We start from the raw sequence: 20,270 nt of genomic DNA on the forward strand, positions 1-20,270 counted from the left end.
TAAACAAATTGTTTGGAAAGTAAGAAAGTAGCGATCATTTGAAAATTACATACTGAATACACGCAGTAGAATCATTCCTTAAATGCAAGTGATTGTTCACCCAAAGAGCTGGGCTGAGCATATGTGCATTTTTTCCAAAGTAAGCACTTTTTGATATATGTTAATAACCAGTTGACCCTAAGCTTAAGCATTTATTTTCCTTTGAGGACTTACTTAAAGAGGCTTATGTGCTAATTTTAACCACCCTAAAAGCAGCATAAAATCTTAGGTCACTGTGGGGTACTTTCTGTTCTGAAAAGTGGTTCTGTAAAAATGCTACCATTGGGTTCCATTTTTGTATCTCAAGGGCTTCCTTAGCAAATATGACCTGGTGCCACAAATGTGCTCTGAGATCTAAAATGCATGCTCTGTTCTTTCAGGCTAATGCATAATCACCAATAACAACAACTCTGATCCAAAATCTGCCTCATTTACCCAGCACCTCTCACTGTCTCAAACTGGGGTGGATCAGATGCAATAGAGAGCACAGTTTGGCTGTGCAGTTGGCACTTAGTAATTCTGTTGATGAAGCATGAGCGAGAATGGACTTGGCTTCTTGTCACTTCGCTGCTTCTGAAGGGCTCTAAAGCAATAAAATCTGATTTGGGGCCTAGTCAGCAGAGATGACTCTGAATACACAGAGGGTGCAGGGCAGGTCATTTCAGTAAGGAGGTGCCATTTGAAATAGTCACTAGTCAGCCCTATGAACTGCACTAAGAAATGAATGTGCTTTAAATTCTTGTGCTACTGCAAGGATTTGAAGGTTCTTATTCACACTAGAATAAGAACCAGATTGAGGCTTTAAACTGGGCCCATACTGGAACTACACTGCAGCATGAGCCCCTGGAAATCAGGAGTTCACACAACAGTGTCAGCCTTCCAAAGCTTGGAACATGCTGTCTTTTGCTGGACACTGTGAGTGTGTGTGCAGGGAAGGCAGCATGGTTCTGTCCTCCTCCTGTTCACAGTGGGGTGACTTGTGCCATTTGTGGCAGAGATCTGGAACAAGGCCTGTGTTCAGAGAGTGCTAGTTGAGTGAAATGCTTCTGTTGGAGGTAACTGGTTGCCAATGCTTTACTTGCTCTGTTCCCAGCTCATCAGCGATGGCAGCGTGGTGTACGCAGAAGCCCTCTGGGATCATGTCACGATGGATGACCAAGAGCTGGGATTCAAGGCTGGCGATGTCATCGAAGTGATGGATGCTACCAACAAGGAGTGGTGGTGGGGGAGGATCCTGGACAGCGAAGGCTGGTTTCCAGCCAGCTTTGTACGGGTAAGGACCTAAACATTGTTTTTAACCCCAGTCTGTTAACACCAGCTCCCTGATAGGAGTGCCCCAAGCACTTCCATGGTTGGAGGTGATTTGGTGTAGAATGTGCTGGTGATCAGAGCCATGTACATTGTTGTTTCTCTTTAATAATGCTGTGCTAGGATTACCAACCCTCCTGGTTTCGCCGGGAGTCTCCTGGAATCGGACTCTATCTCCCGGAGGCTACTGAAGCCAAACAGGGAGATTTTAGGCCGCTAAAAGTCCGGTGGCGCAGCGGGGCTAAAGCGGGCTGCCCCACTCCCTGAAGTGGCCAGCATGTCCCTGGTGGTGGGGGGTGGGTAAGGAGTCTCCGCACACTGCCTCTGCCCTGAGCACCGATTCCGCAGCTCCCACTGGCCGGGAACTGTGGCCAATGGGAGCTGCGGGGGCGGTGCCTGCACCTCTCACCCCTCCCACACCCCAAACCACTGCCTAGCCCTGAGCTCCCTTCCAGAGCTAGCACCCCATACTCCCTCCACACTCTGAACCCCCTCCCACATCCCAATCCCCTGGCCCAACTCTGAGCCCCCTTCCACACCCAAACTCCCTCCCAGAGCTTGCACCCCACACCCCCTCCTGCCCCCCAACCCTCTGCCCCAGGCTCAGCCTGGAGCCCCCTCCCACACTCCGAACACCTTGGCCCCATACCAGAACCCACACCCCCTCCTTCACCCCAACCCCCTGCCCCACTGAAAGTGAGTGAGGGTGGGGAAGAACGAGCGCTGGAGGATGGAGTGAACGGGGTGAAGCAGGAGCAGGGTTTCAGGGAAGGGGCGGGGCAAGGGTATTTGGGTTTGTGTGATTAGACAGTTGGCAACCCTATGCTGTCCTGAACTGAAGCCTCAGTGGATCTCTCCATTTGTCATGGTAGGCCCAAATCCCCAGTGACTGTAAAGCATCATAATTGAATTGAAATCAATGGAGCCATGCCGAACCTACACCAGCTGAGGATCTGGCCCTACAAGCCCCATTTATTGGATGTGACAGACTTGGTGGACAAAATGTGAGCTCCAGAAGTGTAGTCTGTGGTTTGGATAGTGCAGAAGTGGGATTCCTTACTGCTGGTTTGCTGGGCCATCCGAGTTCTCCTTACTTATGGGGGAGAACAAGAGCCCAGGCAGATTCAGTGCATAGGCCACATATTTTCCTTCCCTTTCCAGGTAAGAGGGAATTTTCATTCCATTGTGTGAGCTGCAGTTCTCAGTATGGAATCCCAGCTCTGCATCACTGCTTCAGCACGACTACATTAACTGAGAATTGATATGGGGAAATTCAGGTCTGTCAGGATACCTGGATTCTCAGTTATTTGTCCTCACGCAAATTACCTGATACAAATTATGTATTTATGCCTATAGCAAAAGTCCTGGTTGGGAGTCTGACTGATTGGGACATAAAAGTTTTGAAATCTTTTGCTAGGGCTGTGCAGGAGGCAAAGAAGAGGTTCCTTGTTTCCTCCTTAGCATCCTTAGTCCCTAGCCGAAGACCTGTTCCAGATGATAAAATGTTGTAGTTTGTAAATAAGATCACTTGGATGTGGAGCCAGTTCTGACCTTCCATGGGGACAGAACTGGTTTCTGGAAAGTCTTTTCTGCTTGAGCTCCACACTGAGGTTATGTTGGAGGAGCTTCAGGTCGTTGTCTATAAGTTGGACCCATGTCCCTCCTGAGTGGTAAAAACCTGTGGTGAGACAGCGTATCTGTTGCTGACAGGCATTGTCAGTGCTGGCCTTTAAAAGGGCAGGATGCCAACTTCTCCTGCAATAGTTGATGGCTCCTTGCTCAGGCAACTCAAGCATTGCCAATTATCACTTGACCTCTGATCTATTTCAGGTAAGAGCTTTAGGGAAGGGAGTATCAAAGCAACTCCAGCTAATCTGAACTGTCAGACTTCCTTGATTCTACGCAGTCGTTTTAGTTGTGGGTCTAACATGGAGTTTGCACTGGTTTTGCTGGTCCATGCTCTCCTGCTAGCAATGAAGGAAAATCGGCGTCCCACATCTTTGATCCATCAGCTTTTGTCAATAATGTTGACAATGTGTCAATAATGTGTGGGTATAGATAGGATTATCACATCTTAATAAATTTTAACTATGTAGAAATCTAAACAAACTCTTTGTATCATTGCAATATTTGTAGCACTAAAATGGCTGAAGTGGAATGGACATTTGCAAAATGATGTTGCATGTTCCTTACTTGAATTTTCTTTGTTCTTTCCTAAGCATTTTATATGATATTTTTCTAAATGGTATTAGATATCCAAATGGGGTAACCTGAGACAGTTAAATATGTGCTATGGCAGTACTGTATAAAAGAACTGAATTGAAAATTGCCTGGAACTACCTAACAGTGATTTTAGTACAGCTGATAAGGTAGACTGTGTACAGCAAGTCCTCTACGAAAATGTCTGATATTTTTGCCAATATTCATGCTGTGCTGCCATCTAGTGGCCATACTGAAAGAAGCATGAGTCTCATATTAAATGTGTCAAGTATCAGAAGGGTAGCCGTGTTAGTCTGGAGCTGTAAAAAGCAAGAAAGAGTCCTGTGGCACCTTATAGACTAACAGATGTATTGGAGCATAAGCTTTCGTGGGTGAATACCCACTTCGTCAGACGCAGCCTTGAGCTGTCTCTTCATATGGCATTACTTGCCCACTGGCATTTGTATTCAATTCATATAAAGAAATGTTTTATTACTGTTATTTACCTTGTAAGTAATGAGTGTCCTTTAATTTACTCCTTAACAGAGACTATCAAAGCAGAATTTATCTATTGATTTATTCCCCTAAACCCACCCCATAAAAAACCCTCAGACTTGACTAGTAAATCATTTACTGAGGTGCTTTCCCTTGATTTATATGTATTTCCTCACATCACATCTGTGATCCTTCCATCCAAGAGGGAGCCCATCAATGTCACACCTTAGTTAACGGGAGCAGTGGCTGGGTGACATGAAGGCATCCCCCAGGTGCTGAATACCTATCCTCTGCCATATTCTCAGCCCCTCCAAGGTCTATGGAGCAAACCGCAAGGTCTACTGACTGAAACTAGCTATCCCTATCACTAGAACTCCCTCCACCCTCCCCTGGCCAATCTCTGGGCCCAGGTTCTGGATATTTCATAGAATTAATTCTGGAGGACACTGACTAACCCATGTGTGGGCTCTAGGAATGTGACAGGGAGGAAGTGCCCATCACAGCAGCCTTGCTGTCCTCCAACATGTCCTTCTTGGTGGTAGAAGGATCTGAATTAGTGACCCAGGCAAGATGAGAGAGTAAAAACAGGGACTGTTACCCAATGGAAACCCATGTGTGTTTGACACAGCTCCGAGTGAACCAAGATGAACCCATGGAAGACTATCCTATGAAGGCAGAGGACGGCAAAGAGGAGGATGCCAGCACCGCCGCCCGGCGTTATGGAGTGGGGCAGACCAGCAAGGACCAAATGAGGACCAATGTTATCAACGAGATCATAAGCACAGAGAGAGACTACATCAAACACCTGAAGGACATCTGTGAGGTAACCAGGCTGTGAAAGGAGAGCATAAGGGGCAGATAGAATGGTTGTGACCCAAATGCATGAACTGAACCCACTTCAGAAGGGAAAGATCCCCAGCCCCCACCCTACTAAGCTGTCTTGTGCTCTTCTTCTCTCTCTAGCTGCAAATTACTCTTCTTCCCTTAAGAAAAGAACCCTCGGTTAGCAGAGTTGTCTCTCTGTCATATACCTGTCATATACCCTCTGCCTACCCCCTCTGTAATCACTGTGCATGTTCAGGAAATGGAGAATACTGATTCATTCCAGGAATATCCCAAATGCCCCTTTATTTGGAGCACAAAGAGGAGTCCTGATGAAATGTAATGAACTGAATTTCCCAAGCCAAGAAGACTAGAATACTAGCACCACTATATTCTTTATTAATAAATGGTGAGAGGTGGCATGAACAGAAATACCAGTTTTCATGCAATTCATATACTCATAGATCCAAACTCTGGGGAATGTTCGGCCTATTAGAGCATTCACTTCTGAACATGCTGAATATTCTGACATCTCCTTTAACAAGAGACATGCCATGTGGTGATGATTGGTGATAACAGCTTTGCATGGACATAGGACCTTTCCTCCCCAAACACTTCGCAAAATACATATCTAAAACACCACTGAGCTGCAGCCTCATCCGGGATGGACAGAGGAAGCCAACTGGGGCGAAACAGAGACAGTTTTATCCAAGGACACTAGTATATTCAAGCCCAGATCCTCAGCTTGTGTAAAACAGCATAACTCCATCAATGGAGCTATGTGGATTTATACCAGCTGAGGATCTGACCCTTTGGGTTTAACCAGAATATCTGGTACACATACAGTCAGCTAGTTATTTACCGGAGAAGATTCTATAGCGCAGGTTGTACCATTGAGCATGGGTTGCAGTGTCATCCAAGGCATGTTTCTGACTATGGTTTGATTTCCATGTGTGCCATTTTTAGGCATGGTACCTTCAGAAATAGTAATAAAAGCACAGCGGACTCATACTAGAAAGGTATAGTGTTTTGATCTAAAACCCACTGCAGTCAATGAGAGTCTTCCATTGACTCCAGTGGTCTGTGGACCAGGCCTTTGAGCAAATACCCAACACACCTTGAAAATCTGACTTCCTCCCAGGGTTACATTAAGCAGTGCCGCAAGAGGGCTGACATGTTTACAGAAGAACAGCTGAAGACAATCTTTGGGAACATCGAAGACATTTACAAATGCCAGAAAAAATTTGTAAAAGCGCTGGAGAAGAAATTCAACAAAGACCATCCACACTTGAGTGAGGTCGGCTCCTGCTTCCTAGAATATGTGAGTTGATTTGCAGTGTCTTCGTGGGAGAAGGCTAGCTGGGGAGATGTTAGCTGGATGGAATTTTTAAGCTTTAGGTTTTTTAGAATTAAATCTGTAGACCTTCTGGTTGCCAAGAAGACCTTCCCAATGTGACTCAATAAAAAGCTGCCTTGCTGAGTGCAATACCTCTCCATTGGGGGTGTAAACTCTGTAGCCTAATGTTGCCATTTGAAGGCCAATATTTTAAGTGTTTTACTCCTGATCATCAGTTCATCAGAAACATCCATCTGGGTAGGGGATAGAGTGGCCTGTGGAGTACATGGGATGTTGGACACATCCTAGCCTGTCTGATAAGTAGCATTTACCATAATTTTTAATTGGCTTCAGCCAGGAAAACATATAGGACATTTATCAGATCATATAGATATAGATCCATCATTGAGTGTATAGGCCTACCAGGGAGAGAAGTATATCAGCATGCCTGGCAGTACCCACTACCAAAGGGCACCACTACCAAGGCCAGGGTGAGGCATGGAAGAGACTAGTGGTTGCCCCTTTATTCGACATTGGTGAGGCCTCATCTGGAGTACTGTGTCCAGTTTTGGGCCCCACACTACAAAAAGGATGTGGAAATATTGGAATGAGTCCAGCAGAGGGCAACAAAAATGATTAGGGGTCTGGAGCACATGACTTATGAGGAGAGGCTGAGGGAACTGGGATTGTTTAGTCTCCAGAAGAGAAGAATGAGGGGGGGATTTGATAGCTGCTTTCAACTACCTGAAAGGCATTCCAAAGAGGATGAAGCTTGGCTGTTCTCAGTGGTGGCAGATGACAAAACAAGGAGCAATGGTCTCAAGTTGCAGTGGGGGAGGTCTAGTTTGGATATTAGGAAACACTATTTCACTAGGAGGGTGGTGAAGCACTGGAATGCGTTACCTAGGGAGGTGGTGGAATCTCCTTCCTTGGAGGGTTTTAAGGCCCGGCTTGACAAAGTCCTGGCTGGGATGATTTAGTTGGGAATTGGTCCTGCTTTGAGCAGGGGATTGGACTAGATGACCTCCTGAGGTCCCTTCCAACCCTGATATTCTATGATTCTACCAGGACAGGTGGGTGGAGTCCCTTTATTGGGAAGCAGGGTAGGTACTGTAGTTGTTTTGGGCAGAGGGGCCTGCAGTGGGTAGAGGATGGCTGAGCTCTGCACTATGCAGCATTTTCAGGCCCAGACCCTGATATGAGAGAGATTACCACTAGGGGTTGCCTTTTCATTCCCATCTCAGCAAACAGAGTTCCAGATTTACTCCGAGTACTGCAACAACCACCCCAACGCCTGCGTGGAGCTGTCCCGACTCACCAAAGTCAACAAGTATGTCTACTTCTTTGAAGCGTGCCGCCTGCTTCAGAAGATGATCGACATCTCTCTGGATGGGTTTCTGCTGACTCCAGTGCAGAAAATCTGCAAGTATCCACTGCAGCTCGCTGAACTACTCAAATATACCAACCCCCAGCACAGGTAGGTGCAAAATGTCAGGAACGGCTTATACACGCATGGGAATGGGGAATTTGAGAACAGTTGTCTCAGAGTTACAGAAAAAGGATATTCATGGTAGCTGTATGTTATATTCACAATTGTTTAGCATGCCCTCTTACCAGATATATCCTTTTCTATTAGGCAAACACTGAGCTTTCTCTACCTGTGTAGTAGATACCACCCTACTGTTTGTTTAGTATCATATTCACTTCCTTATTTGAGCCCCAAGAGTGATATTAGCACAGCCAATAGGCCTCATGAGTCAACTTGTGCTTCCTTTGCTGGCTGTGCAGGAGCACAGCACAAAATGCTGTAGATCCTACCAAAACAAAGGCTGTTTGTCTGGGAATCTGAACAAAGCCTGAGTTAGAAGTATCATGTCTGAAAGGATGGGCTCTTCGGCCACAATTAGCCAGGATGTCTGAGCAGCCAGGCTGTGGCTAATACTGCAGCGTATGAGGGGAGTGGTGGACTTGGTCTGCTGCTGTCCTATGGACCAGTGGATTCATGGTGAGCACAGACATACATCTTCAGGCATCTAGCCTACCCTCCCTGCCTGCAGTAACCGGGTACCATTGTGGAGATCTTCTCCATCGCATCAGGGACATGCACAGTTCATGCATTAGGTCTGGGCTGCTTCAGCCCCCTCTGCACAGTCACTCCCCACCTTTGAAACCTGTTCCTGGGACACACTGCATGGGCATGTTTGTTCCATGATTTCGATTTTATGGAGTCAGGGTAATAGGCTTAAAAAACACCTGGCCAGATCCTCAGTTAGTGGGAATCATTGCACTTAAAATGTCTTCAGTGGGGCTACGCACATTGCTGAGGATGTGGCCCTTTGGCTCTAGAGAACTTGCCCTAGGGCATCATAACAATTTTAAGGCACAGCAAACTTTGGGCCCATGTTTTTAAACAGAATCTCTTTACAGTTTTGACAGAATCTGTTCAAATTCTCATAGCGCAACCATTGATCAACTGGTTTTTTTAAGGAATCACAGTACAAGGAACATATTTGTGTATAATAAAATGTCTCTTAATAATGCACCTGATATAACTAGAGTTACACAAATAAACCTGAAAATCAGTATTGGAGGAAAGTGATCATAGTGACACACTATGAATTGAGCTGGACTTTCAAGTTCCTAATGACCACACTGATGTTTCTCAGAATTACTTTATGTGTGTGTGTGTGTGTGTTATTAAATTCGTAAACACTATGTTGTGAAACTAAGTATATCTGGAAGGGGTTACTCAGAGTACGTGCCACAGTGGGTGCTCTGAGATTTTGGAAATAGTGTGTAAGGCAAGACACTCCAACGCTCTTCTTCCAGGGCTAGTGAGTGAGATGGTGGTAGCAGATGGTGTGTGGGTTTGTTGCAGGAGATTCTGTCCTACCACAAATAGATAATGCCTCCTGTTTGAAAGGGACCCATGCATTTCTAAATGGGCTTGGCCCATGTCTGACAACTTAATCTTCAAATGTAATGGCATGAAAATATTGTGGCTTTAACAATTTCACTTAAAAATAGTTTTTGTGATGGACAAAATAGTGGCTTTAAATCTCCAGAGAAAACAGATACTTAGAATATCAAGTACTTTGCACCTGCTGGGTCAGATTTTCAGATACTCAGCGCTAACCATTCGGGCCTGGCTTTCAAAAGAACTCAGCTCCTTTCAAAATCTGACCTCTTATTTTCATGCCTAAATGAGAGATGAGTTCTTCTGAAAACGTGGCCCACGGGGCTCTCCATGTGACATTGTTCAAGTGCTTTAGAAATACAACCCAAGTGAGTGGCAGAACCAGAAATGGAACCCAGATTTCCAGCTCTGTGCTCCAGTTCACTAGACTCTAGAGTTGCAGCACTTTCGGATTCTGGTCTGCTCATGTAGACGTGCCTAATGAAATCTGTTTCGCCCTAGGGATTTTAAAGATGTTGAAGCTGCCTTAAATGCCATGAAGAACGTTGCTCGACTGATCAATGAGAGAAAAAGGAGGCTGGAGAACATAGACAAAATTGCCCAGTGGCAGAGTTCCATAGAGGACTGGGAGGTGAGGGGACTCAAGTGCCACACAGAGTGAATGGGGCCCCGAAGTGATTATTTTATATGGCTCACTAGCCCAATCACATTCCGTCACACTCATGCTTGTTGATTCACCTTCTCCTGATAGGGTTGGAGGAACTCTGAAAGACCTGAGCTAGCCTGATATCCTTCTACAGCTTTGTACAGCTCTCTGGGTCCTGTTTACCATACATCCTTGCTCTTTGCAGAAGGAAATTGGCACATGCTGCTTACTGAAATTCCAATAAATCATTTATTATTTGAATAATTTTCAAGCATTATTGAGGCAGGCAAAGCTGGCATCTAGTATTCTAAGTGACATCCTTAAGAGGGCTACTAGGCCCTGACAGATAAAATGGCATCTGAATTTTCCTATAGTATTTGTACATGCTCAGAAAAGCTCTTTTTAAAACCAGTTTTATTTATTTATTTTTTAAATAAACAAAACTGCCTGTTTTTTAGAGCTGAGCAAATGTATTTTGATTAAATTATCCTTTTTCCCCCCCTCATCAGCTGGTGTAAACTAATGTAGCTCCTCTGAGGGCAGAGGATTTGGCTCAGCAGATGAGCAGATGATCCAAACCTGGCAAATGGGGCTGAGTCCAGAACAAAATTTCATTTTCTGCATATGCCCAGCCAAATTGGTGCTCAATGGATGTGAGAGGGACAGCATCCCTCACTCTCATGGGAGGCAGGGATTGTGCTCCAGTGTTGTGATGGAATGAGATCATGCTGTGATAACTGGACCTACACATTTACCCTAATTGTGAGCTCAATTGTAAAATAGTGTGTTTATGTTCATAAGGTGTCACAATAACCTAGAACAACAAATGTTGATGGGAAAAGGTGCAAAAGGGAAACAGGCTGAATCAGTCCAAACAAAAAGGCCTCCTGATATAACTCAAGGAGTGTGTTAAGAGAAGTGTGCAACCAGAAATCAGTGAACAAAATCGGTATGTCAGAAACTAGGCCTAACTGGTGGACAAAATAATGAGGGTATGCACTATCCACCCATAACTCCCTTTCGGAGGTCCTTAAAGAAAGAGACGTTGGGGGGGAAATTGGCTACTGGAGCAAGCTTCACCATCATGGCTACTACTCCCCACCATCTCCTGGGATCCTGGGCCTTCATCATCCTGATCCTGGAGATGTCCTGAGCAGACCAGGCCAGGGAGAGCGACCTAGGGGACGTCACCACCACTGCCAGCTCCAGCTGAATCCCAAACACCACCTGAGATGAAACAGGATTGGACTTTAACAGCAGCAGCAGCTCCAGCTCATCTCAACTAACTTCTTCTCTCTTCCCCAAAAGGACAGTTATGACCATAGAATCATAGACTTTAAGGTCAGAAGGGACCATTATGATCATCTAGTCTGACCTCCTGCACAACGCAGGCCACAGAATCTCACCCACCCACTCCTGTATCAAACCTGTGTCTGAGCCACTGAAGTCCTCAAATCATGGTTTAAAGCCTTCAAGGTGCAGAGAATCTTCCAGCAAGTGACCCGTGCCCCATGTTGCAGAGGAAGGCGAAAAAACCCCAGGGCTTCTGCCAATCTGCCCTGGAGGAAAATCCTTCCCGACCCCAAATGTGGCAATCAGCTAAACCCTGAGCATGTGGGCAAGACTCACCAGCCAGTACCCAGGAAAGAATTCTCTGTAGTAACTCAGATCCCATCACAAGCCATTGGGCATATTTACCGCTAGTAGTCAAAGACGAATTGATTGTCAAAATTAGGCTATCCCATTATACCATCCCCTTCATAAACTTATCAAGCTTAGTCTTGAAGCCAGATATGTCTTTTGCCCCCACTGTTCCCCTTGGAAGGCTGTTCCAGAACTTCATTCCTCTGATGGTTAGAAACCTTTGTCTAATTTCAAGTCTAAACTTCCTGATAGCCAGTTTATATCCATTTGTTCTTGTGTCCACATTGGTACTGAGCTTAAATAATTCCTCTCCCTCCCTGGTATTTATTCCTGTGATATGTTTATAGAGAGCAGTCATATCTCCCCTCCGCCTTCTTTTGGTTAGGCTAAACAAGCCAAGCTCTTTGAGTCTCCTTTCATATGACAGGTTTTCCATTCCTCGGATCCTCTAGTAGCCCTTCTCTGAACCTGTTCCAGTTTGAATTCATCCTTCTTAAACATGAGTGACCAGAACTGCACACAGTATTCCAGATGAGGGCTCACCAGTGCCTTGTATAACGGTACTAACACTTCCTTATCGCTATTGGAAATACCTCACCTGATGCATCCCAAGACCGCATTAGCTTTTTCACGGCCATATCATATTGGCGGCTCATAGTCATCCTGTGATCAATCAATACTCCGAGGTCCTTCTCCTCCTCTGTTACTTCCAACTGATGCCTCCCCAGCTTATAACAATAGTTCTTGTTATTAATCCCTAAATGCATGACCTTGCACTTTTCACTATTAAATTTCATCCTATCACTCTTACTCCAGTTTACAAGGTTATCCAGATCTTCCTGTATGATATCCTGGTCCTTTTCTGTATTGGCAATACCTCCCAGCTTTGTGTCATCCGCAAACTTTATTAGCACATTCCCACTTTTTGTGCCAAGGTCAGTAATAAAAAGATTAAATAAGATTGGTCCCAAAACCGATCCCCGAGGAACTCCACTACTAACCTCCCTCCAGTCTGACAATTCACCTTTCAGTATAACCCGTTGTAGTCTCCCCTTTAACCAGTTCCTTATCCACTTTTCAATTTTCATATTGATCCCCATCTTTTCCAATTTAACTAATAATTCCCCATGTGGAACCGTATCAAATGCCTTACTGAAATTGAGGTAAATTAGATCCACTGCATTTCCTTTGTCTAAAAAATCTGTTACCTTCTCAAAGAAGAAGATCAGGTTGGTATGGCACGATCTACCTTTTGTAAAACCATATTGTATTTTGTCCCAATTACCATTGACCTCAATGTCCTTGACTACTTTTTCCTTCAAAATTTTTTCCAAGACCTTGCATACTACAGATGTCAAATTGACAGGCCTGTTGTTGCCCAGATCACTTTTTTTTCCTTTCTTAAAGATAGGAACTATGTTAGCAATTCTCCAGTCATATGGTACAACCCCTGAGTTTACAGATTCATTAAAAATTCTTGCAAATGGGCTTGCAATTTCGTGTGCCAGTTCCTTTAATATTCTTGGATGAAGATTATCTGAGCCCCCTGATTTCGTCCTATTAAACTGTTCGAGTTTGGCTTCTACCTCAGATGTGATAATATCTACCTCCATATCCGCATTCCTATTTGTCATCCTACCATTATCCCTAAGCTCCTCATTAAATACTGAGGCAAAGTATTTGTTTAGATATTGGGCCATGCCTAGATTATCCTTAACCTCCACTCCATCCTCAGTGTTTAGTGGTCCCACTTCTTCTTTCTTTGTTTTCTTCTTATTTATATGGCTATAGAACCTTTTACTCTTGGTTTTAATTCCCTTTGCAAGGTCCAACTCTACATGGCTTTTGGCCTTTCTAACTTTATCCCTACATGTTCTGACCTCAAATAAGGTAGCCTTCCTTGCTGATCACTCCCATCTTCCATTCCTTGTAGGCTTTCTGCTTTTTCTTAATCACCTCTCTGAGATGCTTGCTCATCCAGCTTGGGCTACAACTCCTGCCTATGAATTTTCCCCCCTTTCTTGGGATGCAGGCTTCTGATAGTTTCTGCAACTTTGACGTAATTCCAGGCTTCCTCCACCTTTAGATCCCCAAGTTCTTCAGTCCAATCCACTTCCCTAACTAATTTCCTTAATTCTTTAAAGTTAGCCCTTTTGAAATAAAAAACCCTAGTCACAGATCTATTTTTGTTTATCCTTCCATTTAGTTTAAACTGAATTAGCTCATCTTTGATACCATCTAAGAGATGTCAGACAAGGGGGCGTTTCCTTCTAAAAACTCTCTCCAGCTAAAGGGAAAGGGAACAAGAAATCTTCTTAAAATGAAAGCCTTACTTAATGCTTTATATTTCAACTGCTTTAACTGTTTTTCCTTCTTCTCTATGTCTTTAATAAAAGGCTAAGGATTTTTAATGGTGTGTTTGCCATAGTACTAAGCAGGCTGAGGTCTCTGCATACTAAACCCTGAACCTTGTTTAATGCCGTTGAGTGTTGGACATTGACTGGGTTATGTTAACGCCTTTGGCCCATTTATTCCATCTAAATTCATACAACAGCCCCTGCTCCTTTTTCACTCCATCCGCATTCACAGAGGCGGCCTGCATCCAGGATGCACCTGTTTTGGTTCACTGATTTTTGGTTGCACGTTTCTCTTGTTTACCAAGCATGATCTTAACTCCTTGAGTTATATCAGGAGGCCTTTTTGTTTGGACTGAGTCAGTCTGTCTCCCCTTTGCACCTTTTCCCATCAACAATTGTTGTTCTAGGTCATTATGACATCTTATGAACTTTCATCTAAGATCCAGGATGGTAGGTCAGGACCACACCATTTAACCAATCAAGCCCAGGCGCTCAATCAGGTTGAATTCTTGTGATTCTTGGAACAAACTAACATTTTGTGGTGCTCTTTGTGGTGCTGCTGCTGCCGCCAGGGTGAAGACGTCCTAGTCAGAAGCTCGGAACTCATCTATTCTGGGGAATTAACCAAAATCTCCCAGCCTCAAGCGAAGAGCCAACAGAGAATGTTCTTCCTCTTTGATCACCAGCTGGTCTGCTGTAAGAAGGTAACTTGAGGAGCCTGTCTCTACCTCTGTTGATTGATCTGCCCACTGAAGTCAAATCCCGCCTCAGTTCAGTTTTACTTTTTACATTCCCCTCCCCAGAATATCTTTAAAGAGGGTCAGTATGTAGGTTAGCAGGCTAACGCTAGACATGTCTGTCTATCAGTCAGGGGGCTGGAGTTGTGTATGTGCATACACAGCAATTTTTCCTGCCATGCTTGTCTACTGTGCACTTGATTGCAGATGATAAATGGAAGTAGCGGGTTCTTGACAGGCAGGTGTCCTGTGAAAGAGGAATAGGGTCACCAGATGTCCCAATTTTATAGGGATAGTCCCGAATTTTTGGTCTTTTTCTTATATAAGCTCCTATTACCCTCCACCCCCTGTCCCGATTTTTCACACTTGCTGTCTGGTCACCCTAGAGAGGAAAGCTGGGCATTGGTTTTTGTAGGATCAGCGTGAGGCTTAATTTTAAAAAAATCAAATGCGTCAACATTGCCATCACTATTTTCGCTCTCAGCTAACACGGTTGTCATCAGCAGGAATTTAGGGCCAGATTACTGAATTGGTACCCAGAAGACAAAATGGCTGTGGCTGGGTACTTAACTTCCAGATCAATCAGTTCGGATACACTGCTCTCATAGGGAAAGCATGGCATGTTACAGCTCCTATATTGGATTATAACGAACCCAAGGAGATGGCCTATTTAAATAACAGGAGAGATCACAGTCCTTAAAGCGGTCTGTCTTCCCTTTAGGGGCCAGACCCAAAGCCTACGGAAGTCAATGAGAGTCTTCCATTGACTTTGGCTCAGGCTCTAAGTAAGGATGGAACAACACATTTCACTTGGGGTCTTGCCTTTTGGCACTTCCCCCTGGATGGGTAGTATTGAAAGATCAGTTTTGTATTTTCTTCAGGGGAAGCACAATGTGCCCCACAGACTCGTTCCTCCCCATATGTTGTTCTTTATTGAAAGCTCTTTCAGAGTTTGAGCTAATTCACAGGCCTGGTTTTCAGGGTTGCTGAGAACTACAAGTTCCAGGTGATGTCAAAGAGCTCAGCACCACTGAAAACTAGGCCCCCACATCAGTAGGCCAAGCGTCATTTAACTTGTTTTAAGCGTCACTTAACTTGGGAATGCTGGCTGGTCACAGCTACATGTGTAAATGCAAAGACTCAGATGTGGTTGTGACCTAGTGCGAAGGGAGACAGGGCTCTTCCTACAGCACGTCAGAAGTGACCATACCAAAGCTTTTCACTGAGCGCATGACCCATTTCACTATACCCACAATTCCTTACTACAAGTGACTTAAACTAATGAGGGCCTTGCCTCGGACACTAGTGCTGGCTGTATTTTTCACCAGCAACATTAGCAGGAAAATCCAATCCTGCATTTTGTGGCTTCTTGAGATAGACTGTAGGGGCCAAATCCTGCTCCGTTACACTGTCCTAAATCTGGAGTAACAACGTTGACTAGTTGTGTGGCTTAGTAAGTACCCAGTGTCCCCGTGTCAGGGCAATGACAGGAACCTGTGCTTGCCTTTCAGACATCCTGGCAAGTGAAATTGAATTACAGAAGCACTCTAGTGCAGTTGATAGTAGTGGCAGCAGGGGTGAAAGTAACTCCAGACACTTACCGGTATGGGGCTGAGGCCAGCTCCGGCCCCCAGAAGGGGCGGGGCCTCGGGTGGAAGGGGCAGGGCTGGGGGGGGGTCAGACCCCCAAGCCAGCCCTTCCAGGCTGCCTGGCCCGCGCCGCCCGGGGCTCCAGTGGCAATTTAAAGGGCCTGGGGCTCTGGACGCCACTGCTGTGGTAGTGGCAGCGACGTCCGGAGCCCCGGGCCCTTTTAAATCGCCGGCCCCGGGGCAGCTGTTCCCTTTGCCCCCCCCCCCCGCCCGTCGGTGGCCGAGGGGGGGCAAAAGGGGCAAGGACGTTAAAGCTCTGTAGGCTCCTTTGCCGCGGCAGTGCTTTAACATTGCTGCGCTTCCCCAGTCGGTGGCCCTGCTGGTAGGGCCGCCGATGGAGGGGCGCAGCAATGTTAAAGTGCTGCCACGACAAAAGACCGTCCATGTCCCTGCTCCTTTTGCCTCCCCTGTGGGCAGCCCTGCCAGGACGGACCCTACTAGCAGGGCCGCCAACGGGGGAGGCAAAAGGGGCAGGGACATTAAAGCGCCGTGGCAGCGCTTTAATGTGGGCTGCATACAGGCCAATATGGGTTCTTACCAGTATGCTGTACCGGCTCACTCTCATCCCTGAGTGGCAGTACATATATCACACTGCTGTAAGTATAGTCCTGCCCAGACACATGCTCCATCAGCTACAGAAACTGTTCCTGGGCCCTAGCTTGTTCTAAGACCGGAGCCAGCATCAGAAAGTGAGTTCCAGAAAGCCACAGTCAGGGCGAAGAGGCCTAGGTGTCATTGCTTTTTCTCATAAGGCAGCAGTGCACATCAGCAAGGTAACAGGTTGTCTTCTTGTGGCTAGGAAGAGAAAGGAATTGTGTGCATGGAAATGGATATAGTTACAATGAAAATAATCTCTTCCAGGATCTCCTGCGCCGGGACATCCTCTATTATAAGAGTCGGATCAACATGGATGACATGGAAATAGTGGACGTGGAGGATGGGAAGGATAAGGACTTCAATATCAGTGTTAAAAATGCATTCAAGCTGCTCTGCAGGGACCCTGAGGAAGTCCACTTATTCTGTGCAAAAAAGCCTGAACAGAAACAGCGCTGGCTCAAGGCATTCGAGAATGAAAGGAAACAGGTTCAGCTTGACCAGGAAACTGGTATGGCAAGGCTGTCTGTCTAGCAGGGCCCTCCATCACGCTGAACACAAATGTATGCAAATGCAATACGTGCCCCTCCAGCCCAGGGCTGGGCTGCAGATGTATATATTTTGCATGATGTTTCTTTTCCCCTCTGCTCATCATACAAAGAATAGAGCAGAGAGCAATCACTGAAATGAGTTCTCAGGGAGCTGCTAAAATCTTTTGCTTAGCCTGCTTGAACTATTAAATAGTAAGTTATATTAGTTTTGAATTATTCTTCCCATTGGCAGGGTTAGAGACAGACTCGTCAATAGCCCAGCACAAGATTGATCCAGGATTCTATACATGACCACATGTTCTCTAGGGGGCAAATCCATCTCACCGTTTTCATACTTGGTCTAATGTGACTAGGGCCACACAAGCAGGGCCAACCCAGTGCGCCAAGTGTGCAGGCCATATGGTAGGCTGCCACTGACCATGCTAACCAAGGAGGCAGGGAGAACTGAGTGGGGGCGTAGCTGCCACAAAGTGAGGCACATGTTGCAATTGCTAAAAATTGGCAGCGCGCCCTGGGCAGCATACACTCTCCCTCAGCACCAGGGGCAATTCTGGCTGAATTCTACCCAGAATGTGTCCCGGGGCTCCTGCGGCAAGGTAGACCCCAATATGGGGCTGTGCCTGAAGAGCACAATCAAATCCATAGTGATGTGTTCATCCCCACACTTCCCTCTTCATGAGCCCTACTGTTTGTAGGAGGAACTAGGTGGAGCCCTAAGCGGTACAAGCTGCTAACAGGTTCGGTTTTGTCTTTAAGGTTTTTCAATCACAGAGGTGCAGAAGAAGCAGGCGATGCTGAATGCCAACAAACAGCACCACACCGGAAAGCCTAAGGGTGAGTGTGGCCCTTTCTTTTTCTCCTAAGCACATCTAAAAACCCGACTTCAAATAAGCTTGGGCTGATCAATGCATTAATTGCCCCTTCCCCTGGCTTGTTCAGCTTTGGGAGCTTGGTAAGTGTTACTCTTCTCCTACCACTGGGGGGGTAGGTTTTAAGATCTTTATTCCAGTGGCACAGGGTCACTTGGTGTGGTAGGGAAATTAATGAGAAGCAATTGTCCCTGTTTTAGCAATAGCCATTCTAATTTTCTGTCGCTCCGGGTTTATGGAGCCTAGGAACAAACCTGATCAAACTTAAGAGTAAAAAATACAAGCTGTAAATTGGATCAGCACATACAGTTCGGAAAACAAATATTTTAGTGAAGTCACGTTTAAATAAAAATCCAGATTCACTGATAAACGTGCCCCCCATTAAGCAATCTGAACTTGTTGATAAACAGGTGAGCAATGTTTCAGCATAACTTCCCAGTGACAGTATTCTTGTTTATAACAATATTTACAATTAGTTATTCTGCAGGTTAAGGTAGCATTTCAGTATTAAATAAAGAACACAGTGTTAAGAGTTAACCTCCAGTTCAGATCCCAATAGGGGTCCATAGCTAAACACAATGCTAAGGAATCTCACAGCGACTGTAGACCTTGAAAATAAACCAGACTCTAGTGGCATCCAGTCAATATACCCTTTTAGCTGGATGGGAGACGTGACTTGTCACAAACTTTGATCCATCTCCCTACTCTTACTGCTAAGAGGGAAATGACTAAGGATTTCCACTGGTGGGTCTTGTTCCACTGGGGTTGAACAGGAATGTTAAAGATGGGGGTGACTAACACCTCACTAACTGCCTACTACCATATTGAGAGCTATTGTTCTCCTAGGTGAACTAGGAAATGCAGTTTTATGAGTATGTAATATTTTTGCTGGCTCAAGCCCTTCATCACTGATGGATGAGAAAGAAAATACAGAGAAAGAGTCATGACAGGGAAATAGGATCCCGGTGAAATTAATTGAACTGTCCGCAAGCTGTGGAAATTACTCAGCACTGTATTTTTCTATTGTCTCCCATTATATGGAAATTTTCCCCGAACAAGCTGATTTTACTGCATGTGATTAGTGTCAATCAAGTGATGCTAACAAAGTTCTGGGATAGGCCAGCTGGTAGGCTCAGAGAGGTGGGAAATTGCAGTACAATTCCCAGCAGCTCTCACCAAGTTGAAGACTTGGCAGCCTCAGCTAAGCCAGTGAGATTCAGCAACCCAATATTTCCTGGCTACAAGGGCCATTCTGTGTGTCTAATCATCGTTCATATTCCAAAACCCCTAGTACAGTTCAAGGTAGCTAAATACAATTGGCAGCTTCTGTTTATGAGATTGTTGGATGGCATCTGGCTGGGGACTGGAATCCCCCCCCTCAGCCCTAGAAGCCAGGTCTCTAAGCAATTTGAATGGGGCAGCTTGCAGGAAGAATGACAAGAGGAGTTTTAGGGGAACTCTTGGGGAAGTGAAAAGGGTTTAGATTGAGGTCTTTGCGGCAGGGGCAGTCTCTCTCTGTGTATGTTTGTGTGGTATTTGGCACAGTGTTGGTGCTACCACAATAGAACAGTTAATTAAATACCCACCCTTTGCTGTACATGGAGATTGGCAGATGCAGATGAGGTGTTCTTCAACAGCGTCTGTAGGCACCCAGGACAGAAAGCAGCAGCCTAACAAGGGAGGTTTAGCAGTAGCCGAAGGGAGGATGAGCTCTATGAGTTGCAGGGAAGTTTCCCCTCCTTATGCCTGTCCTGCCCTTCGTCATGGACGCTGCCTCCAGGTGAAGATTCACAGAACTGCCCTGGGAAACCAGACTGTGTGGCTGCACTCCCTCTACTGTAGCTTGCCAAGGAATTCAGTCTCTTACCTTTCTATGTTTCCCTGGGTACTGTGTGGGGAATGAAACACAGGCTGGCAGTTTATTGCACAGTACTGCAAAAATCCAAGAAGGACAGTTCGGCTGTAATCCAGACTTGGAGCCAGATATTGCCAAGTATCATGGGAGTTTGGAAACAGGAGCCAGATCCTGTTGGCATAGGCTGCCCAGTCTCTCTCTAGTGCAGTGAACCAAGGCCTGGTCTACACCAAAAACTTAGGTCAACCTAGC

General features: G+C 45.6%; 1 protein-coding gene across 9 annotated transcripts in view; it reads left to right on the forward strand.

Annotated features, from left to right (window-relative positions):
- The window catches only part of ARHGEF4 (Rho guanine nucleotide exchange factor 4), a 355,243-nt gene that overhangs the window by 328,527 nt on the left and 6,446 nt on the right, over positions 1 to 20,270 (forward strand). For 5 of the 9 annotated variants that reach the window (XR_010590130.1, XM_024103274.3, XM_065556072.1 and 2 more), the window contains 8 exons: positions 1,133 to 1,312; positions 4,670 to 4,864; positions 6,005 to 6,184; positions 7,444 to 7,676; positions 9,618 to 9,747; positions 14,336 to 14,467; positions 17,011 to 17,254; positions 18,051 to 18,128. Coding sequence is in view for 4 of the 9 variants with exons in the window: in XM_024103274.3 (XP_023959042.2) it covers positions 1,133 to 1,312; positions 4,670 to 4,864; positions 6,005 to 6,184; positions 7,444 to 7,676; positions 9,618 to 9,747; positions 14,336 to 14,467; positions 17,011 to 17,254; positions 18,051 to 18,128 (1,372 nt within the window). In the remaining 5 variants the exon portion in view is untranslated. Of the gene's footprint in view, positions 1 to 1,132; positions 1,313 to 4,669; positions 4,865 to 6,004; positions 6,185 to 7,443; positions 7,677 to 9,617; positions 9,748 to 14,335; positions 14,468 to 17,010; positions 17,487 to 18,050; positions 18,129 to 20,270 lie in introns of all 9 variants that reach the window. The other 4 variants (XR_010590131.1, XR_010590129.1, XR_006175210.2 and 1 more) reach the window with 1 other exon arrangement.

This window comes from Chrysemys picta, chromosome 9 (assembly GCF_011386835.1).
Source record: "Chrysemys picta bellii isolate R12L10 chromosome 9, ASM1138683v2, whole genome shotgun sequence".
In the NCBI taxonomy this organism is placed as follows: domain Eukaryota; kingdom Metazoa; phylum Chordata; order Testudines; family Emydidae; genus Chrysemys; species Chrysemys picta.